This window comes from Zerene cesonia, chromosome 23, assembly GCF_012273895.1.
Source record: "Zerene cesonia ecotype Mississippi chromosome 23, Zerene_cesonia_1.1, whole genome shotgun sequence".
NCBI lineage: Eukaryota > Metazoa > Arthropoda > Insecta > Lepidoptera > Pieridae > Zerene > Zerene cesonia.
In genome coordinates this window covers 172,743-194,153 of record NC_052124.1, presented here as the reverse complement: position 1 = coordinate 194,153, position 21,411 = coordinate 172,743, and the positions used below count along the sequence as shown (strand labels likewise).

At 32.2% G+C, this 21,411-nt stretch overlaps 2 protein-coding genes across 2 annotated transcripts in view; one reads left to right on the top strand and one right to left on the bottom strand.

Moving 5' to 3' along the window:
• LOC119836266 (flotillin-2) overlaps nt 1–21,411 on the bottom strand; it is a 198,514-nt gene that overhangs the window by 155,016 nt on the left and 22,087 nt on the right. The window lies entirely within an intron of this gene.
• Nucleotides 1,662–16,431, top strand: LOC119836262 (glucose dehydrogenase [FAD, quinone]-like). Its single transcript, XM_038361545.1, has 2 exons — nt 1,662–1,962; nt 14,448–16,431. Exon 2 carries the CDS (start codon nt 14,448–14,450, stop codon nt 16,311–16,313), a length of 1,866 nt encoding a protein of 621 aa, XP_038217473.1. The 5' UTR covers nt 1,662–1,962; the 3' UTR covers nt 16,314–16,431.

Below are 21,411 nucleotides of genomic sequence, written 5' to 3'. Positions count from 1 at the left end.
ATAATAATAAAACTATAAGTACAATCATGAAATATATGAAAAAATATCATAACCTTAAGAGCAGTAAACATAAATACACATTAAAAATGTTCACCAGTCTTTTTTTATATCACAGTTGGCAATGGAAGTGGTGGGACGCTTGATGGTAAGCGCTACCACCGCCAATGAACATTTGAACAGGCATAAGGTCCATGGCAGACCTTACGCCTCTACAAATAGATTGCTGACTTAAATTGGGAAGGGAAGGAAGAAAGGATCGGCGAGAGGAATAAAGAAAGGGACTGGGAAGGGTAAGGAAAAGGATGTTGGCTTCCGTCTAATTTGTTCTCACATCAGGGACATAAGCCGTAACACACTATTCACAACAGGACAAGCGCAGATTCAAGATATATTAGCGTATTTCAATGAGATTTAAAAACAAAGTTAAAAGCGGAGAGATGAGCTTTCCTTGTGTGTCACAATAAAACTAAAAATATATTATACAGCGGGTGTGTGCGTGTCTTCGGTGGCGTAGGTGTCGATGAGACGTGGTTTTTCCCGCGTCCTCGTAGCAGTTATATATATATAAATATATCTTATACTGGCTGTAGCCCGCGGCTCCTCCCGTGCGCCCGTGTTGTTCAGGAGAAATTCCCATTGAAATGATATGCATCACCGTGATAAAGTTATCATTATATATTTATATGACCATATCATTCTCGAACCTTCTTACGATCTCCAAACACAAAATGCATACAGTAACATCGCTTCGTTGCGAGACACAAACTCGCGCATTTAAAAATATTTCTTTTTTATTTAAACCAAATAATAAGTTTTCTAATCAAGCAATAAACAAACATGTTAGTTAAATATATGTATAACGTATAAAATAAAATAAATAAAACATAAACTGAACGTACGAACGTCCAGTTACTGAAATGGCTAACATTGTTCGGTCCTACGCGATTCAACTAAGAATAGGATTGCCATAGCGACATAATATTGTGATTTTATAGATGTTAATTCAAACCAATTTACAATCTAAGTTGAGACGAAATAAAACAAACCTTTATTTATATGCAAAAAGGCTTTCTTAGTAACGCTTAAAGGTCATTGATATTTGAATTATTAATATTATAAAATAAAAATTGAAAAAACACATTATTCTATTAAAACTACACTTACATATCTATTACATTACCTACATGAAATTGGCGAAATAATCATTTAAAAACAAGAATTTAACATCATCACCGACATCACATTAAAACAAACATTCTCAATCTATATATAAAAGAAAGTGGTGTTCCTGACACTACTTATGACTCAAGAACTGATTCACCGATTTGGCTGGAAATTTGTGCAGAGATAGCTTAGAACCAGGAGACGGACATGGGAAAGTTTTAATTTCGGAAATACCACGGGAACGGGTGCATGCGAGTAAATCCGCGGGCGGAAAGCTAGTTTACTATAAAACGGTAAAATTATAAATCCCAATGGAATAACAAAAAACGATCACAGTTACCTTTTCCGACACTATCAAACAGTAAGCGAGTTTGATGAATTAATTAATTACTGATATTTCTCCTCATCGAACGTGTTCAAGCGACATCGATTATAAATATCACATTCCTTTTATATTATACCTACTACCTAGTGCCTACAATCTACACACTTCTATAGATACATTTTCGCTTCAGCGATCCGAGCGTTGACGTCGCGTCTACCGCACTCTCTGACGCCGCAAAAATATCTCGCGTAGCTGATCGGTAGTGAACTTGAACGTGATAGAGGGTCAGGGTGGCTCTACCGGCATTTCGCTCGTCGGAATAAAACATGTGGTATCAGCCGATTGCCCACATTAGCGACGCAAAGCCCTGCGCGCGGCTGTACAGGTGTCGCGTTCTAGTCAGTTTGTGCTTAGTGCAGTGAACGAAACCGCATTGCGTACATAGGAAAACTATCTGGATTTAATTTGACAAAGTGAGTGAATATGTCTATTAAAATTATTGATACAATGATATATGCTAATGATGTCGTATATTATATATATATATTCCTTGTGTAATATTCGTCATATTTATTTAGATAAAACGATGATTCGAATGTATACGAAATACCCCAGTGTAGGGTAAATTTTAGGAGTTGGTTTAATAAATTTCACAACGAAACGCAATATGCGTAGCGCGTACACACTATATCAAACGCTGTGTAACTATGTTCAAGATGGAAACACATTAAATGAGTTTTGTTGATGAAAAATATATACAACAAATAAAGAACAAATGACTATAAATAACAAGATTGTCAAGTCTATCCAAATTTTATGATAATCAAATCAGTAATATCGGCAATAATCGATCAACAGTGTTTTATATTAAAACATAAATTTGTATATATATAAACCGGCCAGTATATTTAAATCTTCATTATTATTTAAAATATTGGTATGATTTAAAAATATAAATTCTACAGTTATTTAAAGATTTAAATTTGTGAAAAGCAATCAAAGTCTTCGTCTTTCAAAAATATTACAATTTTATAAAAATCTAGTGATCACATGAAAACAGATAATTTCACTTTCATTTAAATCTCTTAAATTTTATTATTAATTTTACATAGAAGCTACATTATATATTACTACATTAAATCCATACCAAAATTGTAAAGAGGTAATTTTTTTGAATTTGTCATAAAAACATTTATTGTATACAATTATATATACAAAACACATACTATAAATAAGAAATTAAAGTTTACTGGCGTATTTTTCTGTTGACGAAAGAGATTAACTCAGTATCTGGCGCGAATGATATGTAATGCAACACTGATTTTCAGTGGCCCCATTATGACATTTGGAGAGACGTTTACGAACATGAAAAATAACTTTAAAAGAATGTCAATGAAACATAACAATAGCGAACACACAAACAAAAAATTAAAATTACATACAACAAATAGAAAAACAAAAAAATTTAAATAATGTTACATGTTCAGAAATTGATCTTGTCTAGTATTTTCTTGTGTTTGAACTTGTGTCCCCGTGACCACGCTCGCTGTAAAGTGTTCGAAACGTCGGGTTAATAACATAATGAATAAATCGCGTTTTAAATCCGTTAAAAAGTCTTTAATTTCCAAATGAATAATACTCGCGTAAAATCAAACACAAGATAATACTATGTTACATGTTGTTGTTGTTTAATTTACAACCATTGAACGAATAGTCAAATATATATGAATACTTTTAACCTGAACATTTTACGTTTTCTTACAATACCGATATAATGAATTAGCCCTATAACAGTGCAAGCATTGACTAAAAGTTGAATCATTAGCCTCATTAATATTATATTGATATTTTCTCATTAATAATTATAAATAAATTATTCAATAAACTAGCTGTCCTCCTCGGCTTCATACATATTTTTAACTAGCTGTTCGCCCCGGCTTCGACCGTGTTATCTACATATATAGCGTTACTCGGAGATCATATACGAATCCAACATTCAACAATTATTGAAATGGGTTCAAGGACATTTCTTAGATGATTTCCAGAGGAATAATCCTTTCATAGATATATTTTTGGTATCTTGAACCATTTTCGCAGTGCACGCAACGGAAGCCCGATGAATAATTTTCCTCGCTTTTTCCACATTTTCCATTATTTCTTCGCTCCGGAAAGTTTCAGCGTGGTGTTATATAGTCTAAAGCCTTCCTCGATAAATGGTCTATTCAACAAAAAAAAAGAATTTTTCAATTCGAACCAACAGTTCCTGAGAATAGCGCCTTCAAACAAACAAACTCTTCAGCTTTATAATATTAGTTTAATTTTATTTATAATATTATAGATATGTCAAATTCAGTTTTTATCCAGCCGGCGCAAATAAACTAGCGAAACTGATTTATATTAACGATAGCAGTTCTATACATATAATTTGTACATTTTATTGTAATTTATGAACGATACACTTATATCCTTGTATGTGTATCCTTATCCTCACCCTTCCCAGTCCCTACCTTAATTCTTGCCGTCAATCTTTTCCTTATCCTTTACCTCTAAAAAGCCAGCATCGCCATTGGCAGCGGCCCTAACTATATCTGTACCAAACTTTAACCATATGATTTCGGCACGGATTAATAAAAAGTTACTAAAAGAAGGGACGGACAGATAGAATCGCTTGCGTCTATAATTATGATATTTAATTCTTGTAAAAACCATTAGTTTAATTAATGTTGTCGTTTTGCTTTGTAAATAAATTTTAATTTTCATAAAATATTTTAAAATAAGATACAATTACACTACTCATCATGATAGCATTAAGGAAATTCAGCAACATAATGTTGCTTTTTATCAACGTTAAATAAAAAACGGATAAACAATACACGAAATTTATTTTAACTATTTGTTGTAATAGAAGTTCTAAGTGAACGAGGTATAATTTCTCAGAGTATCGATGGCTTGGTTGTAGATTGGTCGTATACATTACTATATTAATTTTATTTTATTTCATAATGATTTATTGCACAAACTTAGTCAAAAACAGCAAGAATACGATAAACAGAAAAAAAGGCATCGTTTGTGCAAGAGGCGGCCTAATTGCTTAACAGCAATCTCTGCCAGGCAACCTGGTTGGGAAGTAAATGTACGAAATCTGTACATTAGTATTAATAAATAGTAAATAATATGGAGATATAGCTTTAATGCGTAAATAATCCGGAAAGCATTAAATGATTATTAAGGCGATTGAAATATAATATATAAATTTTAGTATTTTATTAAATTCACTACAATAATGTAATACATTTAACTCATTTAAGGTATATTTTTCTTCTGTGCGTATTTCTCAATGAACACCCTGTAAACGATTGCACCGATTTTAATTAAGGTTTTGTACGTCTTTAGATGAAATCGAAAATGGTTTATACTTATAATTTGAACGTGACCGAAGCCGTGGGGAAAATGATATAACACAAACGCGTAATCATAAGAGCGAAGAATTTAACACATTGGCAAAAAAACATATTAGATCAAGTCCTAAATTATTTATTTTTTTTAACTACCACAGAACCACCACTGTTTAATTATAATATTACTAGCGATCGTATTAATCAGTAATAAAATTCGCCATTTTGATAAATATAACCTAATATGAAAAAATACAGTATTAACTTGGACGTCCATTATTAAAACATAGTGAAAAAATTCAAAATAACTTCGTTAAGTGCGTTGAGTGATTTTAATAAACTCGTTTGAGTGAGTTAGCATAATGGCATAATCATAAATCAACCTTCAATGTATTCACTCGTGAGAGTTAGGTTACCAAAATTTACTATATTTAAAATATTGTAATCAGAACAGTTTTATAAAACAATCGAATTGAAACTTTTATATTATATATCAAGTATCTATCTATTAAACTAGCAACTTCTTCATATAATATGTGTTACCAGCAACATATAATTCAGGTATTCTATCCAATATAGGTAGTGCATTTATTTACTTTTATACATATTTGGCTTACAATTTAAAAATGCCAACACGAAACGAAGGCAACAATTATTTCAAACTACGACGAAAAATACCGTACATTAATGACAAATGATACAATTTTAATATAAAATAAGTCGGTGTAGGCTCGGAGTCCACACTCCACAGAAGCAAAATATTAACCACTAGAAGCTCGTCCCGGCTTCGCCCGGATATCAAGATTTCTGTTTTATCCCAAGGAAATGGAGCATTTAATCGATAAAAGTATTCTATGGCCCACGTCAGCTCATACCCTGTCTGTATACCAAATTTCAACAAGATCCGTTCAGTTTCAGCGTGATTGACGGACAAACATCCAAACAAACAAACTTTCACATTTATAATATTAAGTATGGAAACATACTTAACATACTCCGGTAATGAATAGAATCCCCGGGTATATAGAGTGCCTGCTCGCCCAAATGGCATAATTTTTAGTGTAAAAATTGCATGGAGATGAGAGCATCCCTGATAAAGTCCGAAACATTGGTTTCCGGCCACGCTTGGCTGGCTCGAACTGTATTACCCGGTGATGATGGTTGACAATAGAGGAGCATAAGGCACGCCTTAAGCCTTCATAATCATACGTGATTAGTAACTAAATCTGACCTTTATAACAGCTTATATTCATTATATTATATATACTATTTTATTTCAATTAAATTGCAAATGACATTGACGGAATATAAAAATATAAATGTATTTAATAAGGCGGATCAAGTCAGGAAGTGTAAATTAAAGAAATATTCAATGTTCTTTTGATTTGCACAATACATGTAGATTTGTTAGGCAGAAAAAAACCTTATCTTGCGTTCCCTTGACTAACTTCAACTGCGTTCCACAAGCTCTGTACAAACAAACAATAAGAAAACCATTGTTATAAAGTGAGGAGAGGTCATGGATCTTTTTTTATTCCAATTCTGTCACGTGGGTGTCTATGTTTTATTTACATACGATACATACCTACGTAGTACATTATAGCTAATTATAAAATGAAAATAAGATAATAAGACACCTGGATCCCATTTTGTATTGCCGGCCATTTTGAAAATTAAAATTTGAAATAGTGTTTGTATAGTGTTTTATTGAGGCATTTGAGAAAAATATATAGCACCTTTTTGCGGCTTACACCGAATTTCATAGAACATATATAAAAAACACTTCAAGAATATAGGGGCTAAGGATATCGATAAAAACACCGCTACGAAAAGGATATCTTTTGGTTGAAAGCTCTCAAAGCAGAAACGATCTCAAACCAGAAACAAAGAAAACGATGCCACAAACAGACAAAATTATATAACCATTTCTTGCGTCGGGGTTTAAAAACATGGACACTCAAATCTGCTAGATTCTTAAATAATCTATTTTAAAATAATATGTAGATGTATAACAGGAAGAAAATCAAGTTAAATTAATTTAAATGGATGTAATTTTCATTTTGAATTATAAAACAAAAATACAAAGTTCTGGCAACCAACAAAAAGTAATATAATCGCATCCTTATGTAAAAATAGCCAATGCAACGTTTTTACTAACGTGTAATTATATTTGTTTACCGTGTTTAACTGTTTGTTGTTTAAGATGTCGCAATTTACTTTACTTTTTAGTTGCATTACCATGATTTATCTAGACAAATATTTCATGTTAAAAGGCTTTTATTATGTTTTTAATAGCTCGAACACTATTTCATTTGAATTTTATTTTGACATAATCATACAATACATAGCTGAAGAGTTATTTCATCTGTTTGCTGAACGCGCTTATCTCATTAACTCATGGGCCGATTTAGATAACATTTATGCAACTATGGTTTGAGACCTAGGATTGTGTGTATCCCGGAAATCCCACGGGAACACCGGTACTGTCTATATTTTTCATCATGTCGTCGAACTTTTTTTTCTCGGACATACCGGTTTCCTCACGATGTTTCCTTCACCGTTTTAAGCAGTAGTAATGTTTTCTACATGCGCAGATAAATTGAAAAATCAATTTATTTCCTGCACGCTCGCTCGGTCTCGAACCCCGACTTTGAAGTCCGAGGTTCTCACCACTTAGCCACCACTGCTTTTTTTTAAAAAAAGGTATATTAATGAAACTCAGAAATTAATTAATCCATATATATAAATTCAAATTCAAAAGTGCGTGCATAAATAACTAAATTAAATTATATCTAATTTACTAAATAATTATTTAACTCAAAAATGTTATATCATAATTAATTATAATCTACGTCACACCGCTAAGTATTGTTTCATTTATTAAATAAATTAATTATATATTTAAATCATGAATGCAACTATCGTAAAATCACAAAATTAATTTGAACATAAATTATATAAAACGTGAAGTTACAAGAGTATTTAATAAAGTAAGAGATGATTTTTGTTTTTCGTGTATGAGATAGCAACGGAGAAAATTCCTTGAAACAAATCGAATAACACCTACATAGCGTGAAATTAAAAGTTTCAAAACGTAATTATAACGATTTTTAAGCACCAAATGACAAGACATTTTCTCTATGTCGCATTATATTCTCAAACTTAATCAATGAATCATCTTTATTGTGACAAAGCAGACTCTGTTAATATTATCATTAAATAATATGAAGCTTACATAATTTCAAGCGAATTATATAACATTATGTCAGCCACGGTGACATTGACCATAATTGGATTATATAATATGAAACTTGTTTTCATGGACGATCCTGTTCTTTTGGAATGTGAATTAGAATCTACATGGAGACATTATCAATTTAACATAAAACCTCTTCGTTCATATTTATAAATATAACAAACAATTTGTTTCATTAACAAACTGAACATATAAAAACCAAGGAGTTTATTCCTGCTATAGCCAAACGTTAAAATGCTAAGAAATTCTTTATGACGTAAACAACGCTTCTACGACGACGACTACACATTCATTCTACACACACACACACACAACAAAAGTACGAGCAACAGTTTCTAAATTAAGACAGGAAAGTAATAACTCAATATTTACAGTAATCGACCTTGCCCCCGCTAACACTTGTTCCTCACTCACTCACTTGGTCCTAGAAACCGACCTTCGTTGAGAATCGTGACTCCATCCTCTTGTCAAATGACAAATTTATTAGAAATTCTATAATGACATTATTCAAAGAGTTTGTACAATTTGGAACGTTAATAAATAGGATGAATGTTTGTGTTTTAATTTCGATACATGTCGTAAATTCAAATTCGATTCGGTGAGAGTACATAATTAATATATTAATTAGTTGTGAAGTCAACAAACTTTATATTTTTGTGCATATTGTTTTACTAGACGCTTGTCCGACTCCGCCCGGATATCAAGATTCCTGTTTTATCCCAAAGGAGCATTTAATTGGTATAAAAAGTATAACTTCGGCTTATACATATAGAAGAGTGAATAGAAGAATGTGAAGCCCCAACGCACAGCTAGTCGTTTATATTTGTAGCTTTATCTAAAACGGAACTAAATAGAATTATTATAATATATTACATAATAGTTTAATACATTAGACTGCCTTCCTAATCGAGCATTATTAAATTATTCATTTATTCACGCCTCAACGTGTTAGTCCACAAGTTGTGAAGTCAACAAACTTTACATTTTTTAAACATATTGTTCTACTAGACGCTCTTCCCGGCTCCGCGCGGTTCACAAAAATTATTGTTTTATCCCAAGGGAGCATTTAATTGGAATAAAAAGTATCCTATCACCCAAGTCAGCTTATACCCTGACTGTATTCCAAGTTTCATCAAAATCCGTTCAGTAGTTTCAGCGTGATTGACGGAGAAACACCAAACAAACAAATTTTCTCATTTATAATATTAGTGTGTGTATACTGTTATTAAGCACACACCGTGTCTCATTCTTCACCAAGTTATCTAGGATCGCTGATTTAGTATTACGACCAAACCATCTGCTGTGCTAATTTAGTTACACCATTTACAACGAAAGAATCGCTAAACGGAAATCAAATGTTATGTAAGATCAACTGTTTTAAATATAAAATATAATAGTTTAAAAAAACTATAAAACACGCTTTAACAAAAATCATATTTTGCAAATTGAAAACTGGATTAATTTTATCAAATTAGTGTATTGTCATCGGTCCTCAATAAATCTACAAAGTTTGAACGAAATCTGGCCGTTTAAAGTGGGTCAAAATCGCGCCCAAAGAAGTCAGTTACAAACAAACAAACAAACATACAAACAAACAAACAAACAAACATACAGGTGAAGTTAATAAAAGCGTGTTAATGAAATAAATAGAATAAGTACGATTGAGCCCGTTTCCTTCTCCTCACCTTTCCCAGTCCATTCCTTCTTCCAAGTCGTCAATCCTTTCCTTATCCCTTTGGAATGGCACTACATGGTTTCAATTGACTTGGCACTACCTCTGCGAATGTTCATGGGCGGTGGTGATCGCTTACCATCAGGCAAACCACGTCAGTTGCCCTCTTACGGCATAAAAAGTCATCTGATTGTTCTTTAACGGGCTCTAGCTGGTACATAGTTTGTGTGTAAACAATGGCCAAGACTATTTTTAACCGACGTTCCCAATAAGGAAGAAGGTTCTCGGTTTGTGTGATTTTTTTTTTGTTTCGTTACTCGATAACTTTGTGAGATTTATATTTTCTTGTTATGTAAAAATCACATTTTATAAATTACGAGAAAGGTTACGAGGTTGAGAAATAAACTTATTTTATTTATTTAAATACAGTAATACCAACAACAACCACCATCATCATCATCATCATCATCATCAACACCAAAAATAACACACACTTAACACCTGTAACACCGTATTGACAACACGAATATTGCATCGTGTCACGTACTATGCAAGTTTAATCGTTTACATAACATCTATATCGTAGATAAAACGCACAAGTGATATCACATCAACACAAAGGGACACATCTAATGCAACCAATCTTGATATAAATCGCGACCTTGCAATCATTAGTCAGACATGCGGGTGTACATCGAAACACGTAAGTTCGTTTTATTAATTATTCTCTTATTAAACACTATAGTACTTTTTATACTGATGCAACTTTTTTATTGTTATTTTATATATACAATTTTTTTATATATTTTTTACCATTTTTCGTGGTGTGTACCGTGGTATATATCGTGAAATAAACGTTTAAAAAAAGCTGTCGCTAATGATGCGTTTACATAATGTGCATTTTTGCATCAAACCATTAGAAACGTAATGATCCACAGTGTTCTTAAAGTGATCTTGACCTTTGCAACATATTTCAATAAACAGGAATAAGTCGGAATAAAGATTTGTTTGAACAAGAATCAATAAGTTTCTTAGTTTTTATGTGAATTGAATCAAAAATAAAACAGCTATAATATCGACAAGTACATCTCTGAACTGAAACAAAATAGCACCTATTTTTATCGTACCCAGGTATTTATAAATTGTGCAACTCATAATTAAAGTAAATTACATTTTTCATTAATGAAATTGCTCAATATTTTCCGATCGTTGCTTAAGTTAGTATTTAAAAGTGCTAATTATTTATTGAAATCATCTACTTTACTAATGTATTATACTATTTTGATTGGTTATATATTGGTTTATTTTCCTTTCAACGACATCAGGACACATAAATTTTAAATGGAACTACGCACAGCCACCAACAAACTCAAAAACAATAAAGTCTAATAATAAAAGAAAATACCTCGAATCCACATACATCCTACACTTCAAATAATGCAAAGTTATTCATTGAATTATAGCTAATTGAACTTACTTTTTGTATGGATTTTCCGCAAAATTATACATACAATAAAACACTAGTTAAGATCAAAGATGTATTGATAATCGCGAAAAAATTTTAATTTTAAAATATTTGGTTTCCGCTGTTAAAACAATAGTTATAACCGTGAAAAAAAAATATAACAAAATAATGTTGCCTCACATAAAATTATGTAACTGAAACTATAATTAAAATGTACACGGGCATTCGGTATATCAACCTTTTGCCGAACCATAAAGAATAAATTCATTGTATATTGAAATAATTTAAACAAAATGTAAAATAAACAATTTGTTTCTTTTTTACATCCGCAATGACACGCCACATTAATAAAGTACATTGTACATTGTGGAAGTTTAAGATGCCAAAAAACACATTTAATGAAGAGCCTATGAATTATTATATACGCTACGCTTGCTGAGGTAGGGGGGCCCTGTAGGGGTCGTTTATTCAAATTATATAGAGCATTAAATGAATCATATACACATCTATATCAAATTAGATATTTATTTATTTTTATGTCAATGTAAGGTCAAGGTTCACGTACTAAAAATAAAATAAAAAAAACACTTTGTATAACTCACTTAAAAACAAACCATTAAATACTTTATGTTAATGGCACACCGATTAATTTGCAATGATACAGTTTGATGTGAAGGACCTCATTGTATCCTAATTCTAAATAAACAAAACGATACAAACATAGACTACAAATTCTATTATTTATCGAACCTTTCTATTGTTTCATAAATGGGGATAGTAGAGTCTCCATGCCTTCTTATGATCACAATATATGGAAAAATTATTATCATGAGGATTCAAATTAGATTAATTAAGATACGGCGTGTTTATTTAAACGTGAGAAAAATAACACATTTTTGAAAAAATCTTGTAATATAAATTCAACATAGGTGATAATAGATATATTTAGCAGTACATATTACGGTTGCGGGCATTTTTATATTCGATTTATTTAAATTTTAAACAAATCTTCAGTGTTATATATGTGGGTCGAAAACTATAAATTTTCTTAATTAATGACGGAAGTGTTAATACTTTATAGAGGCATAATGTATTATACGGATTTAAATTCCTAACAGTTAAATTGATTGCTTACAAGGATATACATACTTTGATTTATAATTCGAAATGAAAACCTTATGAACAACGTCATGATAACGTGCATAAAAATATTGTAGAACAATTTAATAATTATCTAAATTCTACGCATTTTAATTATTTACATTTTCCTTAGGTAAATGATCTTTCTCGTCTGTCACGTATTACCTTCATAAATCCGGCCATTGTATGTTGCCATGTAGTTTTAATGATAATTGACCTATAAGTTTCAGTTGGTCACAGCTAAAAACGAATATAAATGCAAATTATTTCTAATCTCAGTTTGATATTTTTAACCGTTTTTGTGAAAGAATATCTCTGTACATAAAAATTCCATACTCCTCCGAAACGGCAGGACCGACTCTCATGATATTTTGTGTGCATATCGGGTAGGTCTCAGCCACATCTATTTTTCAAAACCCTATATGATAAGTGTAAACCAGAACAACGTTGGCCAGGTCAGCTAGAGATTTAATTGATAGGTCTTGACACACGGACAGACAGACACGGATTGCATCTTTTTCCTTTGAAGATACGGAATCCATAAAAACAATAGCATCTACGGTCGACGCTATAATGTTACAATAGTCGCTAAAACAATGATGACATTTTAAAAACGACAATAGGGTACGTGAGCATTCTCGTATTACCTGTCTGTATCGGTAATAATTGCCACGTTTTGGCCTCATTGCTCCAATAACAACAACTAGTTTGGCTGCATGTAAAATGAATCTTGCGGTCAGTCCAGCATCTCATATCTTTTCATCCATAAAGTATTTTCATCCGCTGACTGTATACTATATATGCTACTAGCGATTCGCCCCGTCTTCGCCCGAACTCATAAACATCCTATCGCACTCAGATATCACATACATATACAACGGTGAAAGAATTTTTGAAATCGGTCCAACTGTTTTTGTATGAAAAATTACAAACATAACACAAAATAAATTAGATGTAAAATTGATTAGTTCTCTTATTGAGGGATATTCATTCAATTGTCTTTCCACGCATGCTACAATTGATACTAGGTATGTTTAATGAACGGATAAACATTTACAAGTAAATAAATACACAAGTAAAATGTAGTTGTAATGAAATACATACAATAAAGTATTCAAGATTTATGGAGAATAAACACAAATTGGTTAACTCAACGAACACATCGCGTGATAATATCAACCGACAATTGCTTGCCGGTAAGGAAACCAAAAATTAAATCAACGTATTATTAGATGAGGCAGCTACTAAATGCACAAAGACGCATCCGGATTTTGCAAATACAGTACTATTTACTTGTAAAACCTCTTATGATTCTAATGTAATAATTTTCAAACAAAAACAATGACAATTACAAAGCGACCCAATAAAGTGTAACTACTATCCCATACATATATACTACCTATATACAAATAAATTAATCATTCTAACGCAAAAATTTATAGCAATACATATCTTTGTTTAAAAATTGTATTACAAAATGAAACTTTTTATTTGTACAACGCATATTTGTACCTAAGTATTCACAATAAAGTAATGTTAGGTAATAATTACAGAACAATTTAAATGTTGATGAACTTGACATTGCGTAACCAACAATAAAGGACTCTTTTAAAGAAAACTGCTTTATTGCAAGCCGTGTTTATTTAATGCTAATATTACGTTATCGCAAACCACGGTCGAGGAAAATTATATCCCATGCATTCCAATTACTTATAACTATTGCGAAGAAACAATCTACTTCTTGAAAGAACAAGTATTTGCTTCCGTATTCTAGATATCTTGTTAATCTATCATCATTATTACAATGTAAGATTAGCTCATTAAAAAGTAATAATATAAAACTTCATTGCATGATCTAAACAGAAACTATAAACAGTCGTATTTGGCGAAGAGACAATTAAATACAAGACAAAGACATAATTGAATACGAGCATAAGCATTTTTAAACATCATATCACGAGTAAGTCTTAGTTAGATTACAAGCAATTTGAATAAATCAAAATGTATTAAAGGTTTCAATAATTTTTCAGATGGTTCAACAGCAACCAGCGCTGCTATCAGCGCTATGGATACTGTTTACAATATTACTCCCAACGAGAACACAAAACATGAATCCAGTTTCGTCTTTCATGAACTTCCTCCAAGAAGGCACACATCAACTCGACGCCGAGCCACCTGATCAAGTTAATTTGCTTTCAGAGTACGATTTCATTGTAGTCGGCGCTGGAACGGCAGGGTGTGTTATCGCTAATCGTTTAACTGAAATACCAGACTGGAAAGTACTTTTGGTGGAAGCGGGAGTCAATGAAAACTTCCTCATGGACATCCCTATACTAGCTAACTATCTCCAATTTACGTCGGCAAATTGGAAGTATAAAACAAAACCTTCTGATAAATACTGTGCAGGATTCGAGAACCAGCAGTGTAATTGGCCTCGAGGTAAAGTTGTTGGAGGTTCAAGTGTAATAAATTATATGATTTATACAAGAGGTGCACCACAAGACTATAACAATTGGGAAGCAATGGGCAATAAGGGGTGGAATTGGGATGAGGTGTTACCATACTTTAAAAAAGTTGAAAAATTTAATATACCGGCTTTTGACAATCCTAAGTACCACGGACACGAAGGCTTCGTCAATATCGAGCATGCTCCCTTTCGAACAACTAAAGCTAAAGCGTGGGTAAAAGGTGCTCAAGAATTAGGATTTCGGTACAGTGATTACAATGGAGCTAATCCAGGCGGAGTGTCTTTCTTGCAATTGTCGATGAAAAATGGAACCCGACACAGCTCTAGTAGGGCGTATTTGCATCCAATTAATAAAAGAAATAATCTTCATCTCTCAAAAGGAAGTATGGTGACAAAACTAATTTTCGATTCAAATAAAAAGAGAGTTATTGGAATAGAACTCGAAAAACGTGGAAAGCGTTTTAAAATAATAGCTAGGAAAGAAGTTATTGTTTCTGCAGGCGCTATTAATTCACCCCAACTTTTGATGCTCTCTGGTATAGGCCCAAGAGATCATTTGGAAGCGCTTAAAATACCAGTAGTGAAGGACTTACCGGTTGGATACAATTTGATGGACCATATCGCTGCGGGTGGAGTACAGTTTATGGTGAACCAGCAAAACTTTAGTTTATCTACAGAATATATCCTAAACCATTTAGAATTAGTATTTAGATGGATGAAAACACATAATGGACCTTTATCAATACCTGGTGGATGTGAAGCCTTAATATTCATGGATTTAAAAGACAAATACAATAAAACCGCGTGGCCTGATCTTGAATTACTTTTTATTGGTGGCGGTCTGAACTCTGATCCGCTGCTACCTAGAAACTTTAATTTTGACGAGAAAATATACTCGGAAACATACAGCCCTCTAGGAAAAGATGATGTCTTCATGATATTTCCCATGTTAATGCGACCGAAATCGAAGGGAAGAGTAATGTTGCAAAGTAGAAATCCTAAAGTCCATCCAACATTGGTACCAAATTATTTTGAATACCAGGAGGATTTACAAAAGATAGTTGAAGGAATAAAAGTTGCTATAGAAATTTCCAGACAGCCAGCTATGCGTAAGCTTGGTACAAAAATGTACGATGTTCCAATTGAAGAATGTCTTCAGTATGGTCCTTTTGGTAGTGATGCTTACTTTGCTTGTCAAGCCCAGATGTTTACATTTACTATATACCATCAGAGTGGAACTTGCAAAATGGGTGTGGAAAGTGATCCGTCAGCTGTGGTAGACAACAGACTACGAGTACATGGGATTACGGGACTTAGAGTTATAGACGCTAGTGTAATGCCCGAAATAGTATCAAGTCATACGAATGCTCCAGTGTACATGATAGCAGAACGGGGTTCGGACTTCATCAAACAGGACTGGGGCCATTAGAAATAAAATATTATTATGCACTTATCTACTTGTTACACTGTGATTTTAATGTAATTTTGTAATGGTTAATTTATTCGTGTAGTGTGAAAACTATGATAGAACTATCGTTGCTACAGTAGTAAAAAAGGTTGATAATTAATTATATTATTTTGAGTAAATTACCAATGTAGAATGTTGTGTAAATTTATTGATGAAAAGGTTGCTAATAAAATTATATACATAACAAAAAATGGCAATAGACTCACTAGCAATAACAATGAAATTGTTATTAGGCATTTAATGTATTATTTTTCTTATTTATTTTATGTAAGTAGCATTGAATGCAACTTTTAAATATTTGAAAAAATAATCGTCAGTACAATATGTAATCATTGAAATAATGTTTCATATTGGTTGGAATGTTGAACTACATCCAATGGCGTGGGTTGCCACTTTCGGCACAAGCCGAAAGATTAGAAAACATTTGATTCCCGAGGTGAGCGGAGTAACGGTCCAAGGCGGAGGACGTTAGTTCGTGTCCCACCTCGTTAAAATCTCGAATATTTTCTATTCTTTATATTTTTCTAACATTTTAATGTAAGTAATTAAAAATAGCTTTAATTTCGGTTAATGCAATAACGTTAAAAATTATAGGTTCTATAACCTATCATGGCTTATGGTGTAAGAAAATATGTAAATATTACTGATTTTGATGGGAAATCGTAAAAATATATATTTATGAATTAAATCTTGAAAAGTTTTTATCCGAGTCTACAGATAAACATTTCTTAATATAAATATTTTTACTACAACGAAATTATCGAATATCTACTTCATTAAATTTTCCGATTACTCCGTTGTTTTAAACATATTTAATTTTATGTCCCCTATTTGTTTTCATTTCAGACATGTGACGTTATTGTGTTTTAAAAATTATATACGTGTTAGAAAATTTAATTCAAAACTCCACACAAATATTGGAGTCGTAGAGCTCTGTATATTATTTACATCTAACTCAAACTAAAACATTTATTTATTCAATTGGACTTTAAAAAATTTTTTTTACACAGTAAGCCTTATTATTGACAAAAATTTATACCATATGTATTTAAATATTTTCCAACAAAATAAAACTTTGTATTTTTCTTTAGATATACATATATATAATGAACAATATTATGTAAAGACTGTTTCGTATAATTTATTTAGGCTTAAGTAATAAATTTCAAATTTATGATTTTTTTTATTTTATTTTGAGTCATGACACATTATGGTTAACCACACCTCAATTCTAGAATTATCTATTTCTATAGCAAAATATGTATAAATGTGTTCATCGGTTAGCAACCGTGTGATATGAATATGATCCTACATTGTTAAAAACCTGATTTTAAATTTATCGAAAGACTACCTGATAGTCACCAAACATCGTATTATAAAGATCTGATATTGATATGATACCATTAAGAATCACATTACTTCTATGATAATAATAAAAATCTGAAGAAAATATGTGTTTAAACGCGCGAATCGCTGGAACAACTGCACCGATTTAAAAAATATTTTCACCGTTGGTTCACACACAAATATGTGTTCCCCTAGTACTTCACTACATAATATAAAGCAAAGTCGCTTCCCACGTCTGACCCTATGCTGAGATATAAAAAACTACGCAACGGATTTTAATGGGGTTTATTTTTAAAAGATATAGAGTGATTCGAGAGGAAGGTTTATATTATAATAATATCTATTAAACTGCTCCGAATTAATCGCACACGAAGCCGCAGGCAAAAGCTAGTTAAGCTATAAATGTAAAATGGTGAAGCGTAATACATAAGAAATAATTAATAAGATTTTTTGAATCATTTATTCGACGAATAACAAATTAATTGCGTAACGGAAAATTAACATCAACATGTATTTTGACAATAACATTATAAAGCTATTATATTATAATTATACGCACTGTGACAAATCTGTTATTAATGAGTATATTAGGTATTACCTAAAACAATATTCGCTTCATTAAGAACAATTTTTATATGTAATAGCGAGCAAGTATTTTCTTGATGGTAACGGTTGAATGACCATTTGGTTGACCAAGGGTGCATTTGCGTTGCTCGCTCTTGAGGGATAAGGGTAAAGAAAAGAATTAACGAGGGGAATAAAAGCTCCTCCACTCGCCGAACCAAACACAGTGACATTTGCATGCTTCTATTTCACGCCGCTTTAGTGTATTTATGAGGTACCTTCCCCGGTGCGGTGACGCCTCCTTGGTACAGTGGTAAACGCGTGAGCGTAGAACCGAGGGATCCTGGGTTCGATTCCCGGTGGGGACAATAAAAAAAATGTCTCGGTCTGGCAGTACACAGAAGGCTGATCACCTACTTAAATCGATCAGTGAAACAGTATATCATCTGCCCCATACCCCAGTAGGGGACACGGGACTTCACTTTCTTCCCCGGTGCGAGCTGGACCAATACGTGCCAAAACGGCTCGACTCCCACATGCAGGATATAAATTACATAAATACATCTGCGAATGAACATTAAAATATGAAGTTTAAGATGTGGATATATAAAGTTTAAATTAAGTAAGCAGAGAATTAATCAAGTAGTTAATGTAACTCTATTTATATTGATAACATTTGAATTTCCAATACAGTTTTTAAGAACGTAAAAACACGTTCGCCATGCTGATTATGAATCCTTATCTAAATTTACAAAAAAATAACCTGCTAATGTTCTTATATACCTGAACAATAACATAATAACAATTTTGCTAAAGGTTTTACTTAATTTAAAACCGTTTTTGATAATACATTTTTTTTTATTTGAAAGATGGTGGTACCTTCCGTGCAGTTCCATTTATATTTAGTCTTGATCTGACAATTTGAAGACGATTAAAATTAATTATTTGCATCTATGCACCGCTATTGCACCGCCTCCTTGGTACAGTGGTTATTGCGTGAGCGTAGAACATAGGGGTTCAATTCCCGGTTGGGACGCACCAAAAAAATGTGTCGGTCTGGCAGAACACAGAAGGCTGATCACCTACTTGTCCGTAAAGAAAATCAATCAGTGAAACAGATGTATATCATCTGCCCCATACCCCACTACGTACGTACGGACACGGGACTTCACTATCTATAATATAACATTGATTTATACACGTGTAAGATTTGCCTCTAAAACAAAGACAAGTAATGATAACGAGTAACGCCCAAATAAAAAGGAAAACACGTAACACATGATCTAAAAAATCAATCCTTATGCATATGCATTGATCTAGCCATACATTTTCTGACAATAGCTTGTTGATAACCAATCGAACATTTTTTTTTATTAGAGATCTATCGAAAAGTCGACACTTATATTATAAATGTAATTCTGTCTATCTTTCTATCTCTCCTTCACGACAAAACTACTGAGCTGAGTAAGATGAAATTTTGGTACAAAAATTACTCGAGACCTAAGAAAGGCCGTAGGATGTTTTCCGGAAATTCCACGGTTCGATTTAGATGAAGACCGAAATCGATTACGTATCGATAGATACCTAGAATAGATAGTAAACTAAGATTGTGAATTGACAAGGTAACAGTCCCGAAATTATAGAAAAATCGTGATAAAGAGAAGCCATTATAACGTAGCAATTTTTGCTTGTTTAAAAATGACAGGAGTTTTTTTTTTCGCATCACAGCAAAATTGCTTAGTTTGTTTATTAGTGTGTGCTTCTACTTGGTGCATTATGTTTCTATTGACCAGACGTAGGAATTTTGATTGGTGACATAATTAATTTTCCGGTTGATAGAAAATATCGGAAAATGGGAGCCGGAGGCACAGATATTTGTATTCATTTGGGTAATTTTGGTACAATCAAGCATTAAAATAAATACATAAACGCATATATTCATCTTCGCTTCAACCTTCAGTCAACAGTCCGTTAATAAGGGTAATAGGTAAAAAACATCTAATTCTGTTAAAAATTTAATTTTAAAATGTAGGTTATGTACTCATATTATTTTTTGTAAACTAATCCATTCAAAAATAAAAAAATATACAATGAACACGTACTTAAAACTCCTACTGAAACTTAGTTAGCAAATATGTGGTTAATATTTCTATATTCAAATAATTTTTATGGATGACCAATTTACGAACGTAATGTACAAAATTTAGTATTATTTATCGTAAGTAAAATTTTCTTTCCTAAATAAAATGATAATAATTATGATAGAACATCAAAGAAAGCAGGATTTCTATATCATCTCCTTTATAAATTACTAGCTGCGCCCCGCGGTTTCACCCGCGTTAGTCCGTGTCCCGTAGGAATATCGGGATAAAATGTTGCCTATATGTTATTCCAGTTGTCCAGCTGTCTACGTACCAAATTTCATTACAATCGGTTGAGTAGTTTTTGCGTGAAAGAGCAACAAACACACACACATCCTACAAACTTTCGCATTTAAAATATTAGTAGGACGAAAGACCATAGGATACAAAAAAGTTCAACGAGCGCGTTGCACATTGAACCACACTGTGATAATATTACGTATTTATAGACGTTTAATAAAATATTTATCGAATAGTTTAATGGCAACGATTAAAATGCATATACCCTCACGAGTTATTACATTCACAAAGAAAAACGCACTTCATTTTTCATCGATTTGAAGCGATCAGATTCTCTTCTTTAGACATCTTTTTTAGCGAACTTAATACATGTAACATAATAAAATAAAATAAATTAATATTTATCACTCTTTCACGCTAATACAGCTTATTGCATCTAAAACAGCTTATAGCATCTGTATGAAAGTTTGGTACAGAGATAGATTATGGTCTGGATTAGCACATAGGCTACTTTTTACACTAGTGACGCCGCGGTAGCTAGTAAGTCACATTTTGAACTAGTGAGGTAAATTATAAACTAATATTATTATAAACCTGAAAATTTTGTTAAAACTGTTTCATAAAAACTATTGTTTCTCGGGTGTTCAAGGGAACAATTTCTGGACCAAATGTTTATAAATATCATCCACATCAGCCCAGCAATTCCTGTGATAAACGAGTCCAAGCAAACAAACTCCCCATCTTTATATTATATAAAAAGAAATAAG